This window comes from Thamnophis elegans, chromosome 12 (genome assembly GCF_009769535.1).
Source record: "Thamnophis elegans isolate rThaEle1 chromosome 12, rThaEle1.pri, whole genome shotgun sequence".
Taxonomy (NCBI): domain Eukaryota; kingdom Metazoa; phylum Chordata; class Lepidosauria; order Squamata; family Colubridae; genus Thamnophis; species Thamnophis elegans.
The window spans coordinates 8,574,758-8,594,358 of NC_045552.1; the positions used below are offsets into that span (position 1 = coordinate 8,574,758).

Here is a 19,601-nt window from a genome sequence, read left to right on the forward strand (position 1 = left end):
TAAATGGGGACAGTAGGACAGGGATGTTAGGCACACTGGTGCGCTTATGCACACCCCTACTGACCTCTTAGGAATGGAGTGAGGTCAACAGTAGACAGTTTAAGGTTAAAGTTATGGGGGTTTGAGGATGTAACGACAGTCAGGTTTCAAATACATTTATTGTTGAGGTTTTGGGGGGGGGTTGGAGGTTTTTTGGGGGTAGCGTGTACAATCTGGGTTTATATGAGTGTAAAATCATGGTCAGGTTTTTTTTTAAGGAAAACCGGCTGCCAATCCTTTTTCCCTCTTCCACCTCTGGTATCACACATAGATGGAACTCACATGAGTGCCTGTGGAACTTAGAGAGTCCAAAACAAGGAATAATGGATGGAAACAGAACAAGAGATTCAACCTGGAAATAAGGTGGAATTTTCTGACAGTGAGAACAATCAACCCATGCAACAGAAGTTGCCTTCAGAAGTTGTGGGAGCTTCATTACTGGAAGCTTTGAAGAAGAGACTGGATTGCCCTCTTTTTCAAATGGTGTAGTGTCTCCTGCTTGGGGGGGGGGGTTGGACTAGATGACCTACAAGTTCCCTTCCATCTCTGTTCATCTAAATTTTGCGGTGAAGCCGACACAGTTAGTGGCTGCCACTGAAGAAATGTCCATTTGGAAGATTGACAGGTGTTTTAGATCTACCCAAAGTCTTATAGTCTGCACGTTTCAGTCAATAGATTTGTTTTATTGTTAATGGCAAATACTTGGAGGGGATGGCTTTTTTAGGCAAAAAAAAAAGGCATTGTATCTTATGCTCCTTAAATGTTGCAGAAATGTCAGAAAAACAAATTCGGGTTTATGAAAACCCTTCTTTTCTCTGAGACGGAGGAAAAGAGGAAGGTTTAGGTTTAGGTTTCGTTTTATTTAGATGCTGCCCTATTCCCAGCGGGACTCAGGGCGGCTCACAAACCCAAGGGGGGAAGGGAAACATAAAAAGTACAAATACAAGCATTTAAAAATAACCAACAGACACACAAATCGAGAATGGAAGGGAACTCATCAACCCCAGGCCTGCCGACACAGCCAGGTTTTAACGGCTTTTTGGAAGGCCTGGAGAGAGGTGAGGGTCTGAATCTCTGTGGGGAGCTCGTTCCAAAGAGCCGGAGCTGCCACAGAGAAGGCCCTCCCCCGGGTAGTAGCCAGATGACATTGGCTGGTAGACGGAACCCGGAGGAGGCCAACCCTGTGTGATCTAATGGGTCTTTGGGAGGTAATTGGCAGCAGGCGGTCTCTCAAGGATTTGGGGTCCCTTAGCCTCTTGACATCTCAGATCAAAAGCCAGTGTTTCTCAACCTTGGCAACTTTGAGATATATGGACTTCAACTCCCAGAATTCCCCAGCCAGCCATGGGGAATTCTGGGTGTTGAAGTCTATGCATCTTCAAGTTGAATATGAACCAGTGGCCAAGTGTCTGAATTTTAATTGCCTGATCATGGAGGATGTTGCAAAGATCATAACTGTGAAAAATGGCCATGAGTCACTTTGGTCAGTGCCATTCTAACTTTGAACGGTCACTAAATGAATGGTTGTAAGTCAAGGACTACCAGTCATAGGTTACTTGGGATGGTCACTGTTCTGACCCCCTCCTCCGTCCAGTAACGAAAGCCGAGACAAGCTTAATGAGAATGTACTTTAAGAAACCAAAACCTTGGTGGCTGAAAACCAAGCATAACAAACAGATAAGGACTTTGGCAGCAACTCAGACAAACCTTGGCAGCAATCCAGCCTGCCACGTTAGTTACAACAGTTCTCTTTAGTCAATGTGTTGAGGGGCATGTGTAGAAGCAGTCTTTTTTATAGTCTGGAGAGGAGCCTAATGACCACCAGCTGAGCGCAATTACCTCCTGTACTTGCGTAACTGTTCCTGATGCCTATTAGCTCTTCGATTCCTGGCATCCAGGAACAACTCACTGCTGGCTTCTGGATCACTCTCCCTTGTCTCCTCCCCACTGGTCCAAGGGTTAGGCACCACCTGGTGGCCAACCAGTCTCTCTGCGCCCTGCTCAGAGTCAGAACCCTGTCCAGGGTCCTCCACATCCTCCAGAGCCGACTCATAGGGCCCCTCACTGTCGGAGTCTGGTGGGAGCTCCAACGGCACCTGCTGGGCCATAACAGGTCACTAAACAAATGCTAGCACAAATGAAGACTACCTGTATTCCTTTATTTAATTAAAAGCATGGATGGGCTCAAATAAAGAGGTGAGAAATTTTATGAGATGGCCCCCTTGGGCCCAGAAAAAACATCCCGCTTCACAGATCAGATTAAGTAAGATTTGTTGCCCTTTCCTTCTTTTTTCTCCTCTTTCAGGATAGCAAAGATCTTTTTCTTTAGCTCTCCGGCTTTTTCCTGAGCTTCCTGGCTAATTTCTGGCTCATCTGTGTCCATCAAGGTTTCCAGAATCGCGTCCAGGGCTCCAGCATGGTTGACTGATTCCATTTGCTCAATTGTAATCTCATCCACCCAATCCAGATAATTCTGGAGCAACGCCACATCGGACCGGAAACAGCTGACAATCTTAAGTTTGGGTTTTCTGCGACGTAATTCCGAGAGGATATCTTGGCCTGCTTGGCTAAATCTGTTCCCTGTAAGGCTGAGAAAGAATTTGAAATTAATATGGCAATGTCAGAATATTCATGAACCGGCAGAGACATGGTAACAGAGACATGAATAAGGCTTAGTAGCAAGGTCAGCCAATGGGAGCTGAAACAGGTTGGCATCTGGGTGTGGCTTAGCTCTGAACTGAAACTAAAACTCATTCACTGTATAAACTACCTGTGTTTGAACCTGCTTACAATCTCTTCTCTCTACCACCTTGGTAGAATCTGCTGTTGGTATTGTACATTTTTTTCTTTATTATGTATATAAAGAAGCTAATGAATCTGGCTGAAGCAGTTATCTGTGTGTGCTTTCTGGATTTGATTTTTGCAACAAACTGACAGGCAAGATCCCGTTCAAGGATGTGCTAATGAAGCTAAAATATGCTATTTATTACTTTCAATACTGAAAGCTACACATACAACTGGATACACTTTCTAATGGCTTTGCTATGTGCCTAGGAAATCCGTGTTACAGTAGTTGCAGGTTCCATTTTTGCAAGTTTGCGAAAATTTATTTGCAACCCTAAAATCAACATATGTTCCTGGTTAATTGAAGACAGAACAGCAAAAAAAGAAATTAATGGCTGCTCTGTACATGTCTGCCTTCTCTCAAAGACCTCATTGGCTGAACTGGTCATCTAAGCATTGTAAATAAAATGTTTAATGTTTAAACTTTATTTTTTTTTCTGGGAGTTTCTTTATTTGTAAGAAATCTATAAACATTAAACAAGGTGCCTTTAAACAGAAGCACAATACAGATATTATTCAGGTGACCCTGAGGATACAGATAAACCTCCAAGTGGCCTCAATGGCTCTCTAAAAAGGATGCAAATGACCAGATGTCTGCAAGGAGTATAAATCCTTCTGTCCCCCATCATCCAGTCAGAGCTGAAGAAGCTCCTTGGATGAGAAGCGAAACATCTTCAAAGCAAAACCAGGGAGTCCAGTGGCCTCTTGAAAAAAGCAGTTTTGGGACAATACAGGTGGCCGCCTCTCCAAATTGAGCTCCAATTATGTCAGGTTTTGGCTCCCTGAATTCCCAAGCCAGATGCCAATGCTGGCTTGAAATCAAATGAATTGATCTCCATCTCATCTGGTGAGAGACCACTTAGGTGTCAGGGTTCCAAATAGAATCCAAAATAAAATAAGAATCCGAGGCAAGTGATCCCTCAAAGTTTCAATTTATTAAGAGAGCCATGTTGGCACATCTGGGGAAAAAAACGAATCTGAAAGCTTCCAGGTTTTCCCATCCAGTTGAAAGTTCAAGATCCCCACACTCACAAGTTCATCACATGGTCCAATCTTTCACTGTCACAAAAGAGAGATTCCTCCCCTCCAGATCCGGCCAGGTGCAGAAACAAAGTTGACCTTGACTTTCTCAGAAGAATGTTGTTATGGCTACATATCACCCAACTCCACATAATCCCCCCTCCCAGTTTCCCATGATAGAGTGTGGCAGGCCCGAAGTCCAAAAAGAAAAGATGGCTTTCAGGTCCGACACTAGGATCCTGACTTCATTGTCCGTGTATTCTTTGCAAAGACGAAACGGAACAGATTGCAACAATAGAGTTGGAAGAGATCTTGGAGGTCTTCTAGTCACTCAACATTAAAGACCATCGAAATGCTGGCGATGAGTCTCACAATGAACAAGGAACTAAGCAAACTCACCTGAGGAGCCGGAGAGTCATATTTCCTGATAGACAATCCAAAATGTTATCGAGGCCTCGGTCCGTAATGTCCGTAAAGTCCAAATGAAGCTCTTCTAGGGTGGTGTTGTCACGAAGGGCATTCCATAAGAAACTTGCCGCGTTGGATCTCAGATGGTTCCCGCAAAGCCTTCGGTAGAATAGAAAAAAAAAACGTGTGCAAAGCCACAGTTATTTAGCCCAGCAAAATCGGTTCCACCACAAAACCGCGCTCGACTAAACCGTGCCCGACTAAACCGTGTCACTGACGTCATCAACAGGGTGACAACAGCGCGGAGACAGAAGCACGCTGTAAACCCTAAACCTAAAATTAACCCCTAAACCTAAACCTAACCCCCCTAAACCTATCCTAACCTAACCCTAAACCTAACCCTTAACCTAACCCTAAACCTAACCCTAACCCTTAACCTAATCCTAAACCTAACCCTAACCCTTAACCTAACCCTAAACCTAACCCTAAAGCTAACCCTAAACCTAACCCTTACCTTAAGTTGAATCGGCTTGCTTTCAAAGTGCTATTTAAAGCGCCCTTCTTTCTCCGCGCTGGCTGTTGTCGCCCTGTTGATGACGTCAGCGACGCGGTTTAATCGGGCGCGGCTTAGTCGAGCACGGTTTTGACGGGTCACGGCAAAATCACCTTCGAGCTTGCCTTCCCACTCACAACATTGTGCAAAGTCTCTCCAGCAGGGAATTGCAAACAGTTTCACCAGAACGGATTCCCCGCTGGCAGATCGGAGGGTTTCCCAAACAAAAACCTCCCATCCACCAAAAATGAAGAAAGCGCTAAAACAGGGGTCCCCCCCCAACCCTCCAGGCCGTGACCCACTACCGGGTTATTGAGCCATTTGGAACTGGGCTGCGGAAGTGGAGGGCGAGCACGGGAGACATGCGCATTCCCACTTGCATGAACAGGTATGTGTGCTTCATATGTATGAGTGACAGGCATGCGTATCTGCTGCTCATAAAGAACCATACCTCTTCCACCCCCTTATAGGGAAGCAAAGCTGGAAAGATAGATACAGATACAGATTAACAGAGTTGGAAGGGACCTGGTAGGTCATCTAGTCCTACTACCCACCCACACAGACCCTACACCATTTCTGACAGGTGGAAGTCCAGTCTCTTCTTGAAAGTTTCCAGTGTTGATGCTCCCACAACTTCCAAATGCAACTTCTGTTCCATGGATGGATTGCTCTCACTGTCAGAAAAGTTATCCTTATTTCCAAGTTTAATCTCTCCTTCATCGGTTTCCATCTATTATTCTTTATCCGGCCTTCGGGTGCTTTGGAAAACAGCTTGTCCCCTTCTTCTCTGTGGCAGCCCCTCAAATATTGGAAGACTGCAATCGTGTCTCCCCTGGTCCTTCTCTTCGCTAGACTAGCCATGCCCAGTTCCTGTAACCGTTCATGGTATGTTTTAGCCTCCAATCCCCTCATCATCCTGGTTGCTCTTCTCTGCACTTTTTCTAGAGTCTCAACGTCATTTTTATAGTGTGGTGACCAAAACTGGATGCAGGATTCTAGGTGTGGTCTTGCTAAGGCTTTATAGAGTGGTATTAGTACCTCCCTTGATCTTGACTGTAGCACTCAGCCCTCCTGAGCTCCATTTTCAGTGGCAGAGGCACTCTGGGCCAGTCCTTCACTGTTTCCAGGGTGGCCTCGCAGGCCATATCTAAGCACCCTGTGGGCCGGATCTAGTCCCTGGGCCTTGAGTTTGACACCCCCATTCTAAACCAAACATAAAGTCTAATACCCACTTTAAAATTCCCAAACAAGAACTTCACCTCCCTGACGTGATCTCCCCATCACAAGATCTGCTGATCATCTGAAGCCCTTTTAAGCATAAGAACATGGACATCCCCTAAATTCCCCTGAAGATGTTACCTAGCCTGGTAACGAAACCTTCGGAAACCAATCCACCAGCTCGGAGGACAAACCTCCACCCTGACTCCAGTGAGGGTGAGTAGCTCACTTAATCGCACAGAGAGTTTCATCAGTAGTAGCAGTGGTGAGTTTCAAAAATTGTTCGAACCTACTCTGTGGGTGTGGCCTCCTTTGTAGGAGTGGCTTGCTGCCCATGTGACCGGATGGGAGTGGCTTGCCGCCCATGTGACCGGATGGGAGTGGCTTGCTGCCCATGGGACCGGATATGAAGATGCCAACGACACTTGTCAGAACCACCTTAAATTACCTCACACACAGCACTGGCATGCAGAAGAATAGGATGTAAACTTGTTTTTTAAAAGGCATCTTTGGTTTGCGTTAAAACAACTTCATCACACGCAATGTTCTGATTGCACCACAAATGCAGTAGTCATCCTTACCTTTCACAGAGGCACTGAGCTTTATAAATATGAGCATGATAGTGTAGAATAATCATATCCAAGGACCAGTGGTGGGTTTCAAAAAAAATTGGAACCTCTTCTGTAGGTGTGGCCTGCTTTCCGGGTCCACTGGTGGAACCTCTTCCAACCGGTTCGGTAGATTTGACGAACCGGTTCTACCGAATAGGTGCGAACTGGTAGGAACCCAACTCTGAGTAGTAGCCCTAACACCACGTTTTGCCACCTTGGCAGGCTCAGTTCCCCTCTGCCAACATGCGTTTGAAAGGAAGCATTTTATGACCGTGTCTACTTACACCAGTTTTTCCAGACAGCACTGCGGGGACCTCAGAATCATGGCTTCGATTTCAGCTGCTTCCCAGTCTAGAGAATTGTACTGCAATCTGAAATACAACGGACATTACTCAGCTACAGCATGAGTTGTACGTGTACAATCCACAGGGACCAACAGCTTCTCAAACAGGTTAAATATCAAGGTTAATGCTAACCATTTCTGGCATGCTTATGCAGTTGCAGCCACTGCCTTTAGCTACCCTGGTAGCTTAAAGGTCACATTTCACTGTAAGACAAGTGTGAATCAGGATTTAAAGGCTCAGGAAAGAGAACTTGTGTGATATTTAAAAATGCACCACCATCGCACACAACTCCTTGCTCTACTCAGTCCAGACGTGCTGAGGCTCCAGTTCGTTGACTTCCATCATATAACCTGACCCATTTCGAAGGCCCTAAATTGAGGCCGTGGTGGTTCAGTGGCTAAGTCACTGAGCTTGTCAATCAGAAGGCCGGCAGTTTGGTGGTTCAAATCTCTATAACGGAGTGATCTCCCGTGACTTGTCCCAGCTTCTGCCAACCTAGCAGTTCGAAAGCACGTAAAAATGCAAGTAGAAAAATAGAGACCACCTTTGGTGGGAAGGTAACAGCGTTCCGTGCACCTTTGGCATTTAGTTATGCCAGCCACATGACCATAGAGATGTCTTCGGACAACGCTGGCTCTTCGGCTTTGAAACAGAGATGAGAACCGCCCCCTAGAGTTGGGAACGATGAGCACATAAGTGCAAGGGGAACCTTTATCTTTACCTTTTAAATTGAGGAGGACCATTGGCATAAATATGTTCTAATGGGAAGCAGTTTCTTTGACAAGGGAAAGGAAAGAAACAAGCTTTAAAACAGGGATGTCCAACCTTGGCAACTTTAAGACTTGTGGACTTCGCTCCAAGAATTCTCTAGCCAGCATGACCTGCCTGGGGAATTCTGGGAGTTGAGTTGAAGTCCACAAGTCTTAAAGTTGCCAGCATTGGACACAGTTGCTTTAAACTAAGGAAATGAGGAGATTTAAACAAAAGAGGGGATTTTTTTTTTTTTTAAAAAAGGAAATGAAAAAAAGACGAGAAATGAAACTTGGGTGAAACTCAGAACCAGGCTGAGAAATGAAAGTGTGGGGGCAGAGGAAATATGGCAGCAATAAATTGGTCATAGTGGCAGAAATCTAGGAGACACAAAAGTGACAGGTCACAGCGGTATTTCCCACCCTTGGCGTCTTTAAGATGTGCAAACGTCAACTCCAAGAATTCCCCTTAAAATGGAAGGCGGTAAGAGTGTAAGACAACGGTAATGGTGCCTTCCCTTTTAAGCATTTGATTTCTGTAACGCAGTTTAGATAAGACAACTAAGAATAAGAAAATCCATCTGAGGATGGGTTGACCTCTTGCTTTGAATTTTCCAGGAAAGGACGAGAGCCCCACTAGGGTGGAAGTACAGCATTGGGTGCCAATGGTCTTAAATCAAAAATTATGAATAGGAGCTGGGAAGAATCCAATAGTATAACCCGAATTCCGAATTAGCAATAGCAATAGCAGTTAGACTTATATACCGCTTCATAGGGCTTTCAGCCCTCTCTAAGCGGGTTTTACAGAGTCAGATGTTGCCCCCAACAACAATCCGGGTCCTCATTTTACCCACCTCGGAAGGATGGAAGGCTGAGTCAACCCTGAGCCGGTGAGATTTGAACAGCCGAACTGCGGAACTGCAGTCAGCTGAAGTAGCCTGCAGTGCTGCATTTAACCACTGCGCCACCTCGGCTCTAATTAACTTAATGAAGGGGCTACGAATAGTCCTCCCTTCTCTGCAAAGGTCATGCTAGCTTTTGTGAACAGAAGAAGTTCTAGAGTTAGCTTTCAAGGGTTGCCCCACATCCATAAAACTATAATTCCCCCCATTTAAAGCCGTTTAAAAGTGATGCATCTCTACAATGTCGAGTAGAATAACAGAGTTGGAAAGGGACCTTGGAGGTCTTCTAGTCCAACCCCCTGCTTAGGCAGGAAACCCTACACCAGGCAAATGGTTATCCAACATCTACTTAAAAACTTGCAGTGTTAGAGCATTCACAGCTTCTAGGAGGCAATTTGTTCCACTGATTAATTGTTCTAACAGTCAGGAAATCTCTCCTCTGTTCTAAGTTGCTTCTCTCCTTGATCAGTTTCCCCCCCATTGCTTCTTGTCCTGCCCTCGGGTCCTTTGGAGAATAGTTTGACTCCCTCTTCTTTGTAGCAACCCCTGAGATATTGGAACACTGCTATCATGTCCCTCCTGGCCCTTCTTTTCATTAAACTAGACATACCCAGTTCTAGTTTAATAGAGTAGATCTGCCTTAGCATCTGGCTCCCTTGTGGAGCTGAGAATAGGATATTGATTTCTTTCAATGTCATCATCCCTCCCTATTTAGGTCAAAGCCAACCAACAGCCAAACCGATACTCACTGCAAAGTTTTGCAGCGATGGAGATGGCTCTGCAGCTGCTTCAGTCCTCCAGTGCCCATATTGCTGTAACTTAAGTTGAGATTCTGGAGAACCTGAGACTTTGAACAACTCAGGGCATACGCCAGGGCTGCGCAATCTGCTGGGTTCAGTGTCACCTTGGACAGGTCTACCTCGCCCATCTGGGAAATGACCTCCCAAGTCACGTCATCCTGGTGCAACTCCGCTAAGCAGTGTAACAAGGGCAGCAACCTCTGACCTGATTCACACAAAGCCTTTTTCCTGAACCAGCCTGCCAAAAGCACGGCTGGGTCTCCTTCCCGACTGCTCCCAAGCAGCCCTTCCAACTTGCCTTCCAGTCTAGAGGTTAACAACCCCATGAAAAACCTGGAAAACATTTGCAGTTTGTCCCACTGTGGGGATCTGTTCAGAGATTGCCAGGTATAGTCGTAAAATCCACCAGCGAATCCCTCTGCTGGGGAGAGAAAGCCAGCGGCATCTCGATCTTCTGGAGTTTTTCCATTCCACCAGAGATCCAGGCAGTCAGTTAATTCCCCAGCATTGAAGTCCAAGTTAACCACTGAGTATAAAGCGGCCAAAAACTCCTGTACCGTCAAGTGGAAAAAACTGTAGATTTCACTGCTCTCCTTGAAGAAGATCTGACTGAGATAAACAGGTGGCAGGTCCCGTGGATCAAAACCCAACTCCCGCAGTTCATCTGCATAGAACATGGTCTGTCCCTTTAGCAGGCCAATGTAGGCCAGGTGACCAAGCTGCAGTAGCAAATCTTTCTCCCTCCTCAGATCCCGTGGCATTGCTTCTCCTTGTCCAGAAGGAGGCTGGTGTAACTTCAGGATGGTGCGCACATAAAGCAGATAGAGCTCCGTGACGGTGCTGGGTGGGGAGGCTCGATTGAACCCTTCTTCGGAGAAGTATCGGTCCAGAGCCGTACAGAGAATGAAGCAGTAGAGCGGAATGAAGGTGAGGTTGGTTAAGCCATGTTGAGTTGAGAGGTAGCTCATGACTTCCGTGCCATGTCCGGAGGTCTGGAAGAATTGGGAGATGTAGTCCTTCACTTGTGCCTCTTGTAAACCGAGGATAAGAACATGGCGGTTAAAAAGTTCTGGCCGAAGAGGGACAGAAGACTTGGATGTGGCCAGAATGGTGGCCTCTGGAAGCAAGGTCCCATTCAGGAGACCGCACACCAGATCTTTCACGTGGCCTGCCTCATCCGGCCACAGGCAGGGATGTTTGCTGCCCAGGGGGTGCCTGAACTCATCCAGTCCATCCAAAATCAGGAGGATCTCCTTCGGTCGCTCCAGCAAAGCAAAAAGAACTTTGCTCAGATGCGGGAACTTATGGCAAATCAACTCTTCCAAATTCTGGGTTCCGGTGACGAGGCTGAGCTCCTGGAGGGAAAAATCCAGGACGCAAAGAAAGCCTTGGAAGGCTCTGCCTAGCGCCCAATAATGGAGGATCTTCTGGACAATGACAGTCTTGCCAATACCGGCAGGGCCGCACAGCATCACCCGATGAGGCAGGGCGCTCTCCCGGGGAAAAGGAGTGAAAAGTTGACACAGGTCCAGATGGGAAGATGCGTGGTAGGAACGAAGCCAGGTCTGATGAGAAGCCAGCTGCAAGTAATCATGGCTTGTGGGGCTGTAATAGGGCCTATTGAGTAGCAGGAGGTCAGGATAGTAGGCTTCAGGACATTTGCATGGCTCGGTATCTTCCATAGTAGTGCGCAGATTCTCCGTCTGGGTCAGCAACAAGCGACGGTGGTTTTGCAGGGCCGCTGGGAAAGCAAAAGATTAGATTACATTAGATTTAGATTTATTTTATTTGTATGCCGCCCTTTTCCGGGAGGGACTCAGGGCGGTGAACAACTCAAAGGGGGAAAGGGAACATAGAACACAATACAAGTGATTAAAATAACCAAGAATCATACAGCCGCACAGGTCGAGAGGGGAGGGGAACTCATCAATCCCAGGCCTGCCGGCACAGCCAGGTTTTGATGGCTTTCCGGATGGCCTGGAGAGAGGTGAGGGTCCGAATCTCCGCGGAGAGTTCGTTCCAAAGGGCCGGAGCTGCCACAGAGAAGGCCCTCCCCCGGGTGGTAGCCAGGTGGCATTGGCTGGTGGACGGAACCCGGAGGAGGCCAACCCTGTGTGATCTAATGGGTCTTTGGGAGGTAATTGGCAGCAGGCGGTCTCTCAAGTACCCAGGTCCAATACCATGAAGGGCTTTATAAGTTACGACTAGCACTTTGAAGCGTATCCGGAGACCGATCGGTAACCAGTGCAGCTCGCGAAGGATAGGTGTAACGTGGGTGTACCGAGGTGCACCTACAATCGCTCGAGGTACATTTGCAAAACAATTCTGGTGAAATTCTGCCGCACTGAATGTTATAGATCAATGTTGGAAAACCTTTTTAGCACCAAGTGCTGAAAATGGAGCGTGCGTGTGGGAGCACCAGAAACCAGATGAGCAATTCCCCGATGTGCATGTGCTTGCTGGGAAACTGAGCTTCCAGTTTCCAGCATGCACATGTCCTCCGGTCACATGGTCTTTCCAGTTTCATTACTATTATTATTATTATTTTTTCTTTAAAACTAGGATATGTTAAGCATATTGACATGTAGCGGAAATACACCAATGAGAGGAGGAGTGGGAAACAGAAGGGAGAAGAAAGATAGGAAGAGAAGGATAGGAGAGAGGGTAAGGGGGGAAGATGAGAAGGATAAGGAGGAGTGGATTGTAGAGAGAGGAGCAGTAGAAAGGAAGGGGAAGTAGAGTAGGAAATACACCAATGAGAGGAGGAGTGGGAAACAGAAGGGAGAAGAAAGATAGGAAGAGAAGGATAGGAGAGAGGGTAAGGGGGGAAGATGAGGAGGATAAGGAGGAGTGGATTGTAGAGAGAGGGGCAGTAGAAAGGAAGGGGAAGTAGAGTAGGAAAGGATGATGGAGGGAAGATAGAAAGTTGGAGGGTGGTAGAAGAAAGAGGTGTATGGAGAGCAGAAGAGCTATAATGGGTTTTTATTTTTCTGGGCATTGTTGACAAGAGGAACTGATGCAATTATTATTTAATACTATATGATACAGGCTATGTATAGTATACATGCGAGTGTATGTTATGAAAATGAAAATGGAAATAAATTTTTTTTTAAAAAAAATGTTATAGATCAATGTTGGAAAACCTTTTCAGCACCAAGTGCTGAAAATGGAGCGTGCGTGTGGGAGTGCCAGAAACCGGATGAGCAATTCCCCGGTGTGCATGTGCTTGCTGGGAAACTGAGCTTCCAGTTTCCAGCATGCACATGTCCTCCGGTCACATGGTCTTCCAGTTTCTGAAATACATGCATGCACAAAGGCCAGCTAGCCGATGAGCATGCATGCACTGGAAACTGGAAGCTCAGCTTCTTGGTGTGCACATGCCTGCCAGGGAGCTGCTCTTAGGGTCTCTGGTGCTCCCATGCGTGCGAAGACTAGCTAGCCAGCACACATGTATATGCCAGAAACCAGAAACCCAGCTCCCCAGTGTGTGCATGCGTGCCAGGGAACTACTCTTATAGTTTCTGGTACTCCCGCACACACGAAGAGCAGCTGGCCAGCACACATGCATGTGCCAGAACCCAGAAGAGCAACAGGCAATGGCTGGCATGCCTGGGGAGATAGTTCTGTGTGCCACTTCCAGCACGCATGTCCCAGGTTCACCATCACCATTATAGATTATCAAACATCTCATGGCCTTCCGCAAAGCTATTAAAACCTGGCTTTTCCGGCAGGTTTGGGGCCGTTGACCTCTTGATTGAGGTCCGGCTCCTCTCTGATTGGGTGTATGTTGACTTTGTTGTGTCTCATTGTTTTAATTCTTTTTAAATAATTTTTCATTTCTGTAAGCCGCCCGGAGTCCTTCGGGATTGGGCGGCCTAGAAATTCAATAAATGAAATGAAATGAAATTTGGTTCTTGTTGGATAATCTGCTTCTTTTATTCTTTTGCTGGGTGATCTTCCCCAAAGATGGACAGCTATCAGTTCTGACCTCGCCTCCCCCTTCTCTTCCAGCTTGGTTGGATTGCTGGATTTTTATTCTGGATCTTAAATGAAGAGGGAGCTGAATTAGCCTCCTTTCTGAGTCTTAACAGGATGCTCTCAGCAACAAACAGCATGGCTGTCAAGAAGGCCACTGGCAGGAGAATACAGAAGTGACCAACCTGTGCCTGCTACTGGAAACTAGGAACTTCCCACTCAACCTGATCTTGATGGGTCTCAAAGGAAAAGAAAGAATTAGGCAACTGGTTTGCAAGAATCTCACACCAAATCTACTGATAACATTATCTCTGGATTTTTTTTAACCATCTCTATTCAATATTTACCTTTGAGTTGGCGGTCCAAACCCCTCCGGAAAGCTGAGCTGTTGTTCTTTTGCATATCTGCAGGGACAAGAGAAAAATATATTGGAATTGGCCTCGCCTTCTCCACTCTAAGGAGGGACAATTTTTCTCTGCTGGGACACCCTTTCCACCTGCAGAATGGACAGGCTCAAGAGCTGTCCTTGTTGGGTAACTAGTAAATCCTCAAGAGTCCCACAAAGCTCATTTAGTCATCTTCCTTAGCTTCCCTTTTATAATTTTTGCCTTGTCCTGGACAGTTGCATTTAGCTACCATGTGAAATTTCTACAATGATTCTGGTGGATCTTATCTGTTGACCACCTGGTCAAACTTTTAATGCATCTTCTTCCTTTAGGTCCATACATTTTCTACACGAACCTCTTTCTACCTAGCTGGTGTTCTTGCTTGGAACAGTCCATCTCTGTCTCTTTCTCTTTATCTCTTTTTTTAAATATACTTTTTTAATTTTCCATTTTCATAACATATAATCATATGTATACTATTACATAGCCAATATCCTATTGTATTAAGTAGTAATTACATCAGTTCCTCTTGTCATCAACGCCCAGAAAGATAAAAACCCATTATTAGCTCTTCTGCTCTCCATACACCTCTTTCTTCTACCTCTCTCCTACCTCCTTTCTTCCCTCCATCCTTTTCTACTCTGCTTCCCCTTCCTTTCTCCTTCTCCTCTCTCTTCATTCCACTCCTCCTTATCCTCCTCATCTCCCCCCTTACCCTCTCTCCTATCCCTCTCTTCCTATCTTTCTTTTCTCCTCTATTTCCCACTCTTCCTCTTATTGGTGTATTTCAGCTTCTGAGCAAACTCCATTCTATGTTGATGGCATTTATGCTTCCATATCAATATATTTAACATATCTTAGTTTTAAAGAAAAAATAAGAGAAGACAGTATACATGTCTTTCTCTTTATCTCAATGGAGTGCACATGCCTCGTGTTGAGACATTATATCCAGTGCAAATAGCCAGGAACAGGAATTGAGTTGAAGGCACTAAGAGTTTATTCTTGCCATTGATATACAAAAAAATTTGAGTAACTAACAATCCAGACTAAGTTGGCATTAGATAAGGGTCAAGATAATTCACGGAGGTGGGGTGCTGGACTTGGTTCTCTTGCGGTTGCACAATGACTCCAAACTGATGACCTGTTTAACCCCACTCTCTAGTTCAGACTGATCATCTTCTGCAGATTGTTTAATCACAGTTTATTGAACAAGCTGCATTAGCTGTAGTTCGCAACTACAGTAGGCACTAATCCATGGTTTCATAGAAGGATTATGGGCTGCAGCAACCCAGAGGGCAGCTAGATGGTCCCAAAGAGAACATTCTAAAAAGAGCCGAGGTGGCGCAGTGGTTAGAGTGCAGTATTGCAGGCCACTTCAGCTGACTGCTATCTGCAGTTGGGCGGTTCAAATCTCACCGGCTCAAAGTTGACTCAGCCTTCCATCCTTCCGAGGTGGGTGAAATGAGGACCCAGACTGGGGGGCGATATGCTGACTCTGTAAACCGCTTAGAGAGGGCTGAAAGCCCTATGAAGCGGTATATAAGTCTAACTGCTATTGCTATTCTAATTCTAACTCATTGTGGCTCTGTAGCCATCTGGAGTTTTGGCATCTAAGATCTGGGTTTGCATGATTCATTAAGCTGGAAACAAGCAAATTACATAGCTTAAGGCAGCATTTCTCTTCAGGAGCTTGAAGATGTGTGGATTTCAACTCTTAGAATTCCGGGAGCGGAAGTCCACATGCCTTCAAATTGCTGAGGTTGAGAAAAACCAGCTTAATGCAATGTGGGAACTCGGGTATTGATTGAATGTCCTAAAGCATTGGCCCCAAACTCTACCCATTTAAAGAAATTGGGTCAATTAGCCTCCGTTTTAATTGTAAGCAGTTTGAAAATGACTATCTCAGCAAGGATAAATGTGATACGCAAATCAAAACTTCTCATCGGGTCGCTTGGGAACATAACTTGCCTGCAGATATCCGTGGCAATTTATATTTTCTGTTTTGCCAAAACATCAGCCAATTCCTGCTGGAAGTTTTAAGGGGAGGATCTAGAAAGAACAGAGAGAATTTAGAAGCTGCATAAAGTCTAACTCTTGGCTTTAAAATCATTCCTCTCATTGGGTTCATTTTCTTATACTATTAAGTTCAGAATGAACATACTCCGGGAGCCATTTTTTTTGCCTTGTGACATATACATTTTGTAATCTTTGGGACACAGCTGAAGTATCTTAAAGTCATGTTTACCTGTCCAGGTTACATAATGCTTTACCTCTTTTCAGGGGATGGGCTGCTACAGGTTCGCCCGGGTTTGGGAGAACCTGTAGATAACATTATGGCCGGTTCAGAGAACCTCCAAATCCCTCCCCTGGCTGGCCCCACCCACCATGCCCCTCCCACCCTGCCCTGCCCCTTCCAGGAGTCTCCATGTGGCCATTTTGGATGTGACATGTAGGGCCTGTGCAGAGGCTCAGGGAGGGTATTTGGTATTTGGTATTTTATTATTTGTATGCCGCCCTTCTCCGGGAGGACTCAGGGCGGCGAACAATTCAAAGCGGGGAAAAAGAGGGAACATAAAAGACAAAATACATATAATAAAAGTAGGCAACAGTCGCACAACCATACATGTCAAGAGGGGAGGGAACTCATCACCCCCAGGCCTGCCGACAAAGCCAGGTTTTGACGGCTTTTCGGAAGGCCTGGAGGGAGGTGAGGGTCCGAATCCCTGCGGGGAGTTCATTCCAGAGGGCCGGAGCTGCCACAGAGAAGGCCCTCCCCCGGGTAATAGCCAGGTGGCATTGGCTGGTAGATGGCACCCGGAGGAGGCCAACCCTGTGAGATCTAATGGGTCTGTGGGAGGTAATTGGCAGCAGGCGGTCTCTCAAGGGGTCTCTCAAGGGGGGAAAACGGGCCTCCTGAAAGTTCCGGAAGGGCGTCAAGAGTCCGGGGGAGGAGGTTTTCACCCTCCCAGAGGCTCAAAGAAAGCTTCCAGAGCCTGGAGAAGATGAAAATCCCCACCCCGTGGTGCAGGAGGCCAACTAGGCCATGCCCACCATGGCCATGATGCCCCAGCAACTGGGCAGAGAACCCATTGCTGAAATTTTTGAAGCCCACCCCTGCCTCTTTTCTCAAATTCATTTTGGGTGTGGTGATGTCAGCCTCTCAAGGTAGATTAGACCAGGAAGCCAAACCAAACACATAGAACAATACTACTTTCATTATAAAGATATAGTAAGTAACGGAATCTTGAGAGGTGTTTTGGGAGATGAACAGTGACTGACTTGCCTATCCCCAGACAAAGAGCCCTTGACGGACAAGCATATGCAGTCAGGCCTTATGTGCCATTTAGCTGATACCAATTGAGCCCTGTTTATACCTGGTGAAATGATAAAAAGTTCTGTGTCGCTCCGCTTGAACACCGTCTCTTGCAGCCAGTGCTGGAGTTCAGGGCTGTAGATCTCTTGCAGTTCCTTCAGCTTCTCCAGTAATATTTGGCTTGCGCCTGGCTCCTGGTTGACCCTCTCCAGAATGAATGTGACCTGGTTCTTCTTGGGTCTCACCTCCAACAGGGAGTAATACTCTGACCGAGTGATGAAGCCAGAGCCATAAAGCCAGTGAAGAAGAGGAGCGGGACATGGTTCTAGCCAATGCACAAGCTGATCCCAATGGCCCTGGATTAGAAGCGAACAATGGGCACTATCATCCATCTGCAGAGCTGGAAACAGGAGGAAAAGATGTTAGAGCTTCAGAAAGGAGAATATTTGTAGATCAGGGTTGAAAGGAATGGTCCTTGGTGCTTTCTGGGTATTACATCTTCTTTTAACAACCCCATAATCCCTTGCTGGGTGGAGTCTGGGCAACTGAATGGAGCTAGCTGTCACGATCTTTTCGTTTTGCCAGCTGTGCTTATACTCTGAGATATACGGTAGACTGACTCTTATCTGTAAAACTCTCCTACAAATGTCCATTTGCCTTCTTCTTTCTCCTTCACTTTCTTTCTTTGCCTGCTGAGGAGGTAGGCTAGGAACTTTGCCAAAATGTAGTTATTAGCTGGTAAGTTTGTTTGTTATTTATTTTACAATAAAAATGTGTTTCTTAGAATATACCTCGGGTTTATTTTTCTTAATTGTAAAGTATACTTCAAGGAAAACCACGGTTCATCCTCCATTAAAACACAGCACTGAATTTCTACCCCTCACACTAGCAGAGTGTTTTAATGGCCGAATGCCCTTCCTGTCGCCAATGCGGAATTTCGTTCAGCAGATATATTCTCAGTGTGAGAACCAGCGGTGGGTTCCTACCAGTTCGCACCAGTTCGGTAGAACCGGTTCGTCAAATCTACCGAACCGGTTAGAAGAGGTTCCACCAATGGACCCGGAAAGCGGACCACACCAACAGAAGAGGTTCCAAAAAATTTCTAAACCCACCACTGACAGACAGACAGATAGACAGACAGACACACACACACACACACACACACACACAGACTCACAAAGAGAGAGAAAGAGAAAGAGAAAGAAAGGAAAAAAGAAAGAAAGAAAAAAAGAAAAGAGAAAGAAAAAATGAGAGAGAGATGAAAGAAAGGAAAAAAAGGAAAAAGGGACAGAGAGACAAAAGGAAGAGAGAGAGAGAGAGAGAGGGAGAGAGAGAGAGAACGAACACATGGCCGGCAAGCCACTCCCACCAGGTCACATGGCTGGCAGGCCACTCCCACAAAGGAGGCCACACCCACAGTAGGTTTGAATTTTTTTTGAAACCCACTACTGGTGAGAATCCAGAGAGAGAGATACTGTATCTGCCTCTCCCGAGGATTGAACTCACAGCCTTCTGATTGTGAGGCGAGAGTGCCACCTCTAGGCCACCACACCAGTCTTCATTTTAATACTATATACTATGTGAAAGTATGTAGTATCAACAAGCCAAAACAAAGAGATGATCAGCAAACCAAAAAGAGAATAAAAAGAGCAAAACATCCATCAGCAATCAGCACCCTACGAGCAAAGGTTAACTCCAAGATTAATGTCAGACAAACTATCAAATAAACAATATTCCAATCAAGGAATTGCCAAACAAGTCAAGCATAAACAGCCGAAATGAAGAACTTCCAAATGCACCCCCACCAACATTGATAGGACAAGTCACAATGATATAAACTGACAGAAAACCCCATTCTTTACTAGCCCTGAGGATGTTACCTGCTTTGGGTAATGAAACTTCTGCAAGAAAACAACCAAGCTCAGAGAGCATCAAGGGCCCTTCTGTAGGAAGAAAGGAAGTAATTCCTTGGCCTCGTACCTGGAAGAGATTCCACCTGCTCTGGTTCACTCTTTGGAATGATCACATGGCTGTATAACTTTCATTCAGGGATATTCAGATCAGTGGTGGGTTTCAAAAATTTTTAGAACCTCTTCTGTAGGTGTGGCCTGCTTTGTGGGTGTGGCTTGCCGGCTATGTGACCGGGTGGGAGTGGCTTGACGGCCATGTGACTGGGTGGGAATGACTTGCCAGACATGTGACTGGGTGGGCGTGGCCAACTTGTAAAATGTGGTGAAACTCACTTAACAACGCTCTTGCTTAACAACCAAAATGTTGGCTCAGAAACTCTGGCATTTGAAGTACGCAAGTCTTAAAGCTGTCAAGTTACAAGACCCTCGCACCCCTAACCCTTTAGAAAAAAAAACCCAGGAGTGTTCAAACTTGACAGCTTTAAGACTTGTGGACTTCAACTCCCAGAATTCCTCCTCCAGTCATGTT

At 46.0% G+C, this 19,601-nt stretch overlaps 1 protein-coding gene across 1 annotated transcript in view; it reads right to left on the minus strand.

Moving 5' to 3' along the window:
- Nucleotides 1–2,205: 2,205 nt before the first annotated feature.
- The window catches only part of LOC116515581 (NACHT, LRR and PYD domains-containing protein 12-like), an 18,197-nt gene continuing 801 nt past the window's right edge, over nt 2,206–19,601 (minus strand). Inside the window, exons 2-8 of the mRNA XM_032227703.1 lie at nt 17,224–17,562; nt 15,818–15,898; nt 13,811–13,867; nt 9,438–11,229; nt 6,978–7,064; nt 4,303–4,470; nt 2,206–2,627 (exon numbers count right to left, since the gene is read on the minus strand). Of these exons, the coding sequence (XP_032083594.1) occupies nt 2,294–2,627; nt 4,303–4,470; nt 6,978–7,064; nt 9,438–11,229; nt 13,811–13,867; nt 15,818–15,898; nt 17,224–17,562 (2,858 nt within the window). The 3' untranslated portion in view covers nt 2,206–2,293. The remainder of the gene's footprint in view (nt 2,628–4,302; nt 4,471–6,977; nt 7,065–9,437; nt 11,230–13,810; nt 13,868–15,817; nt 15,899–17,223; nt 17,563–19,601) is intronic.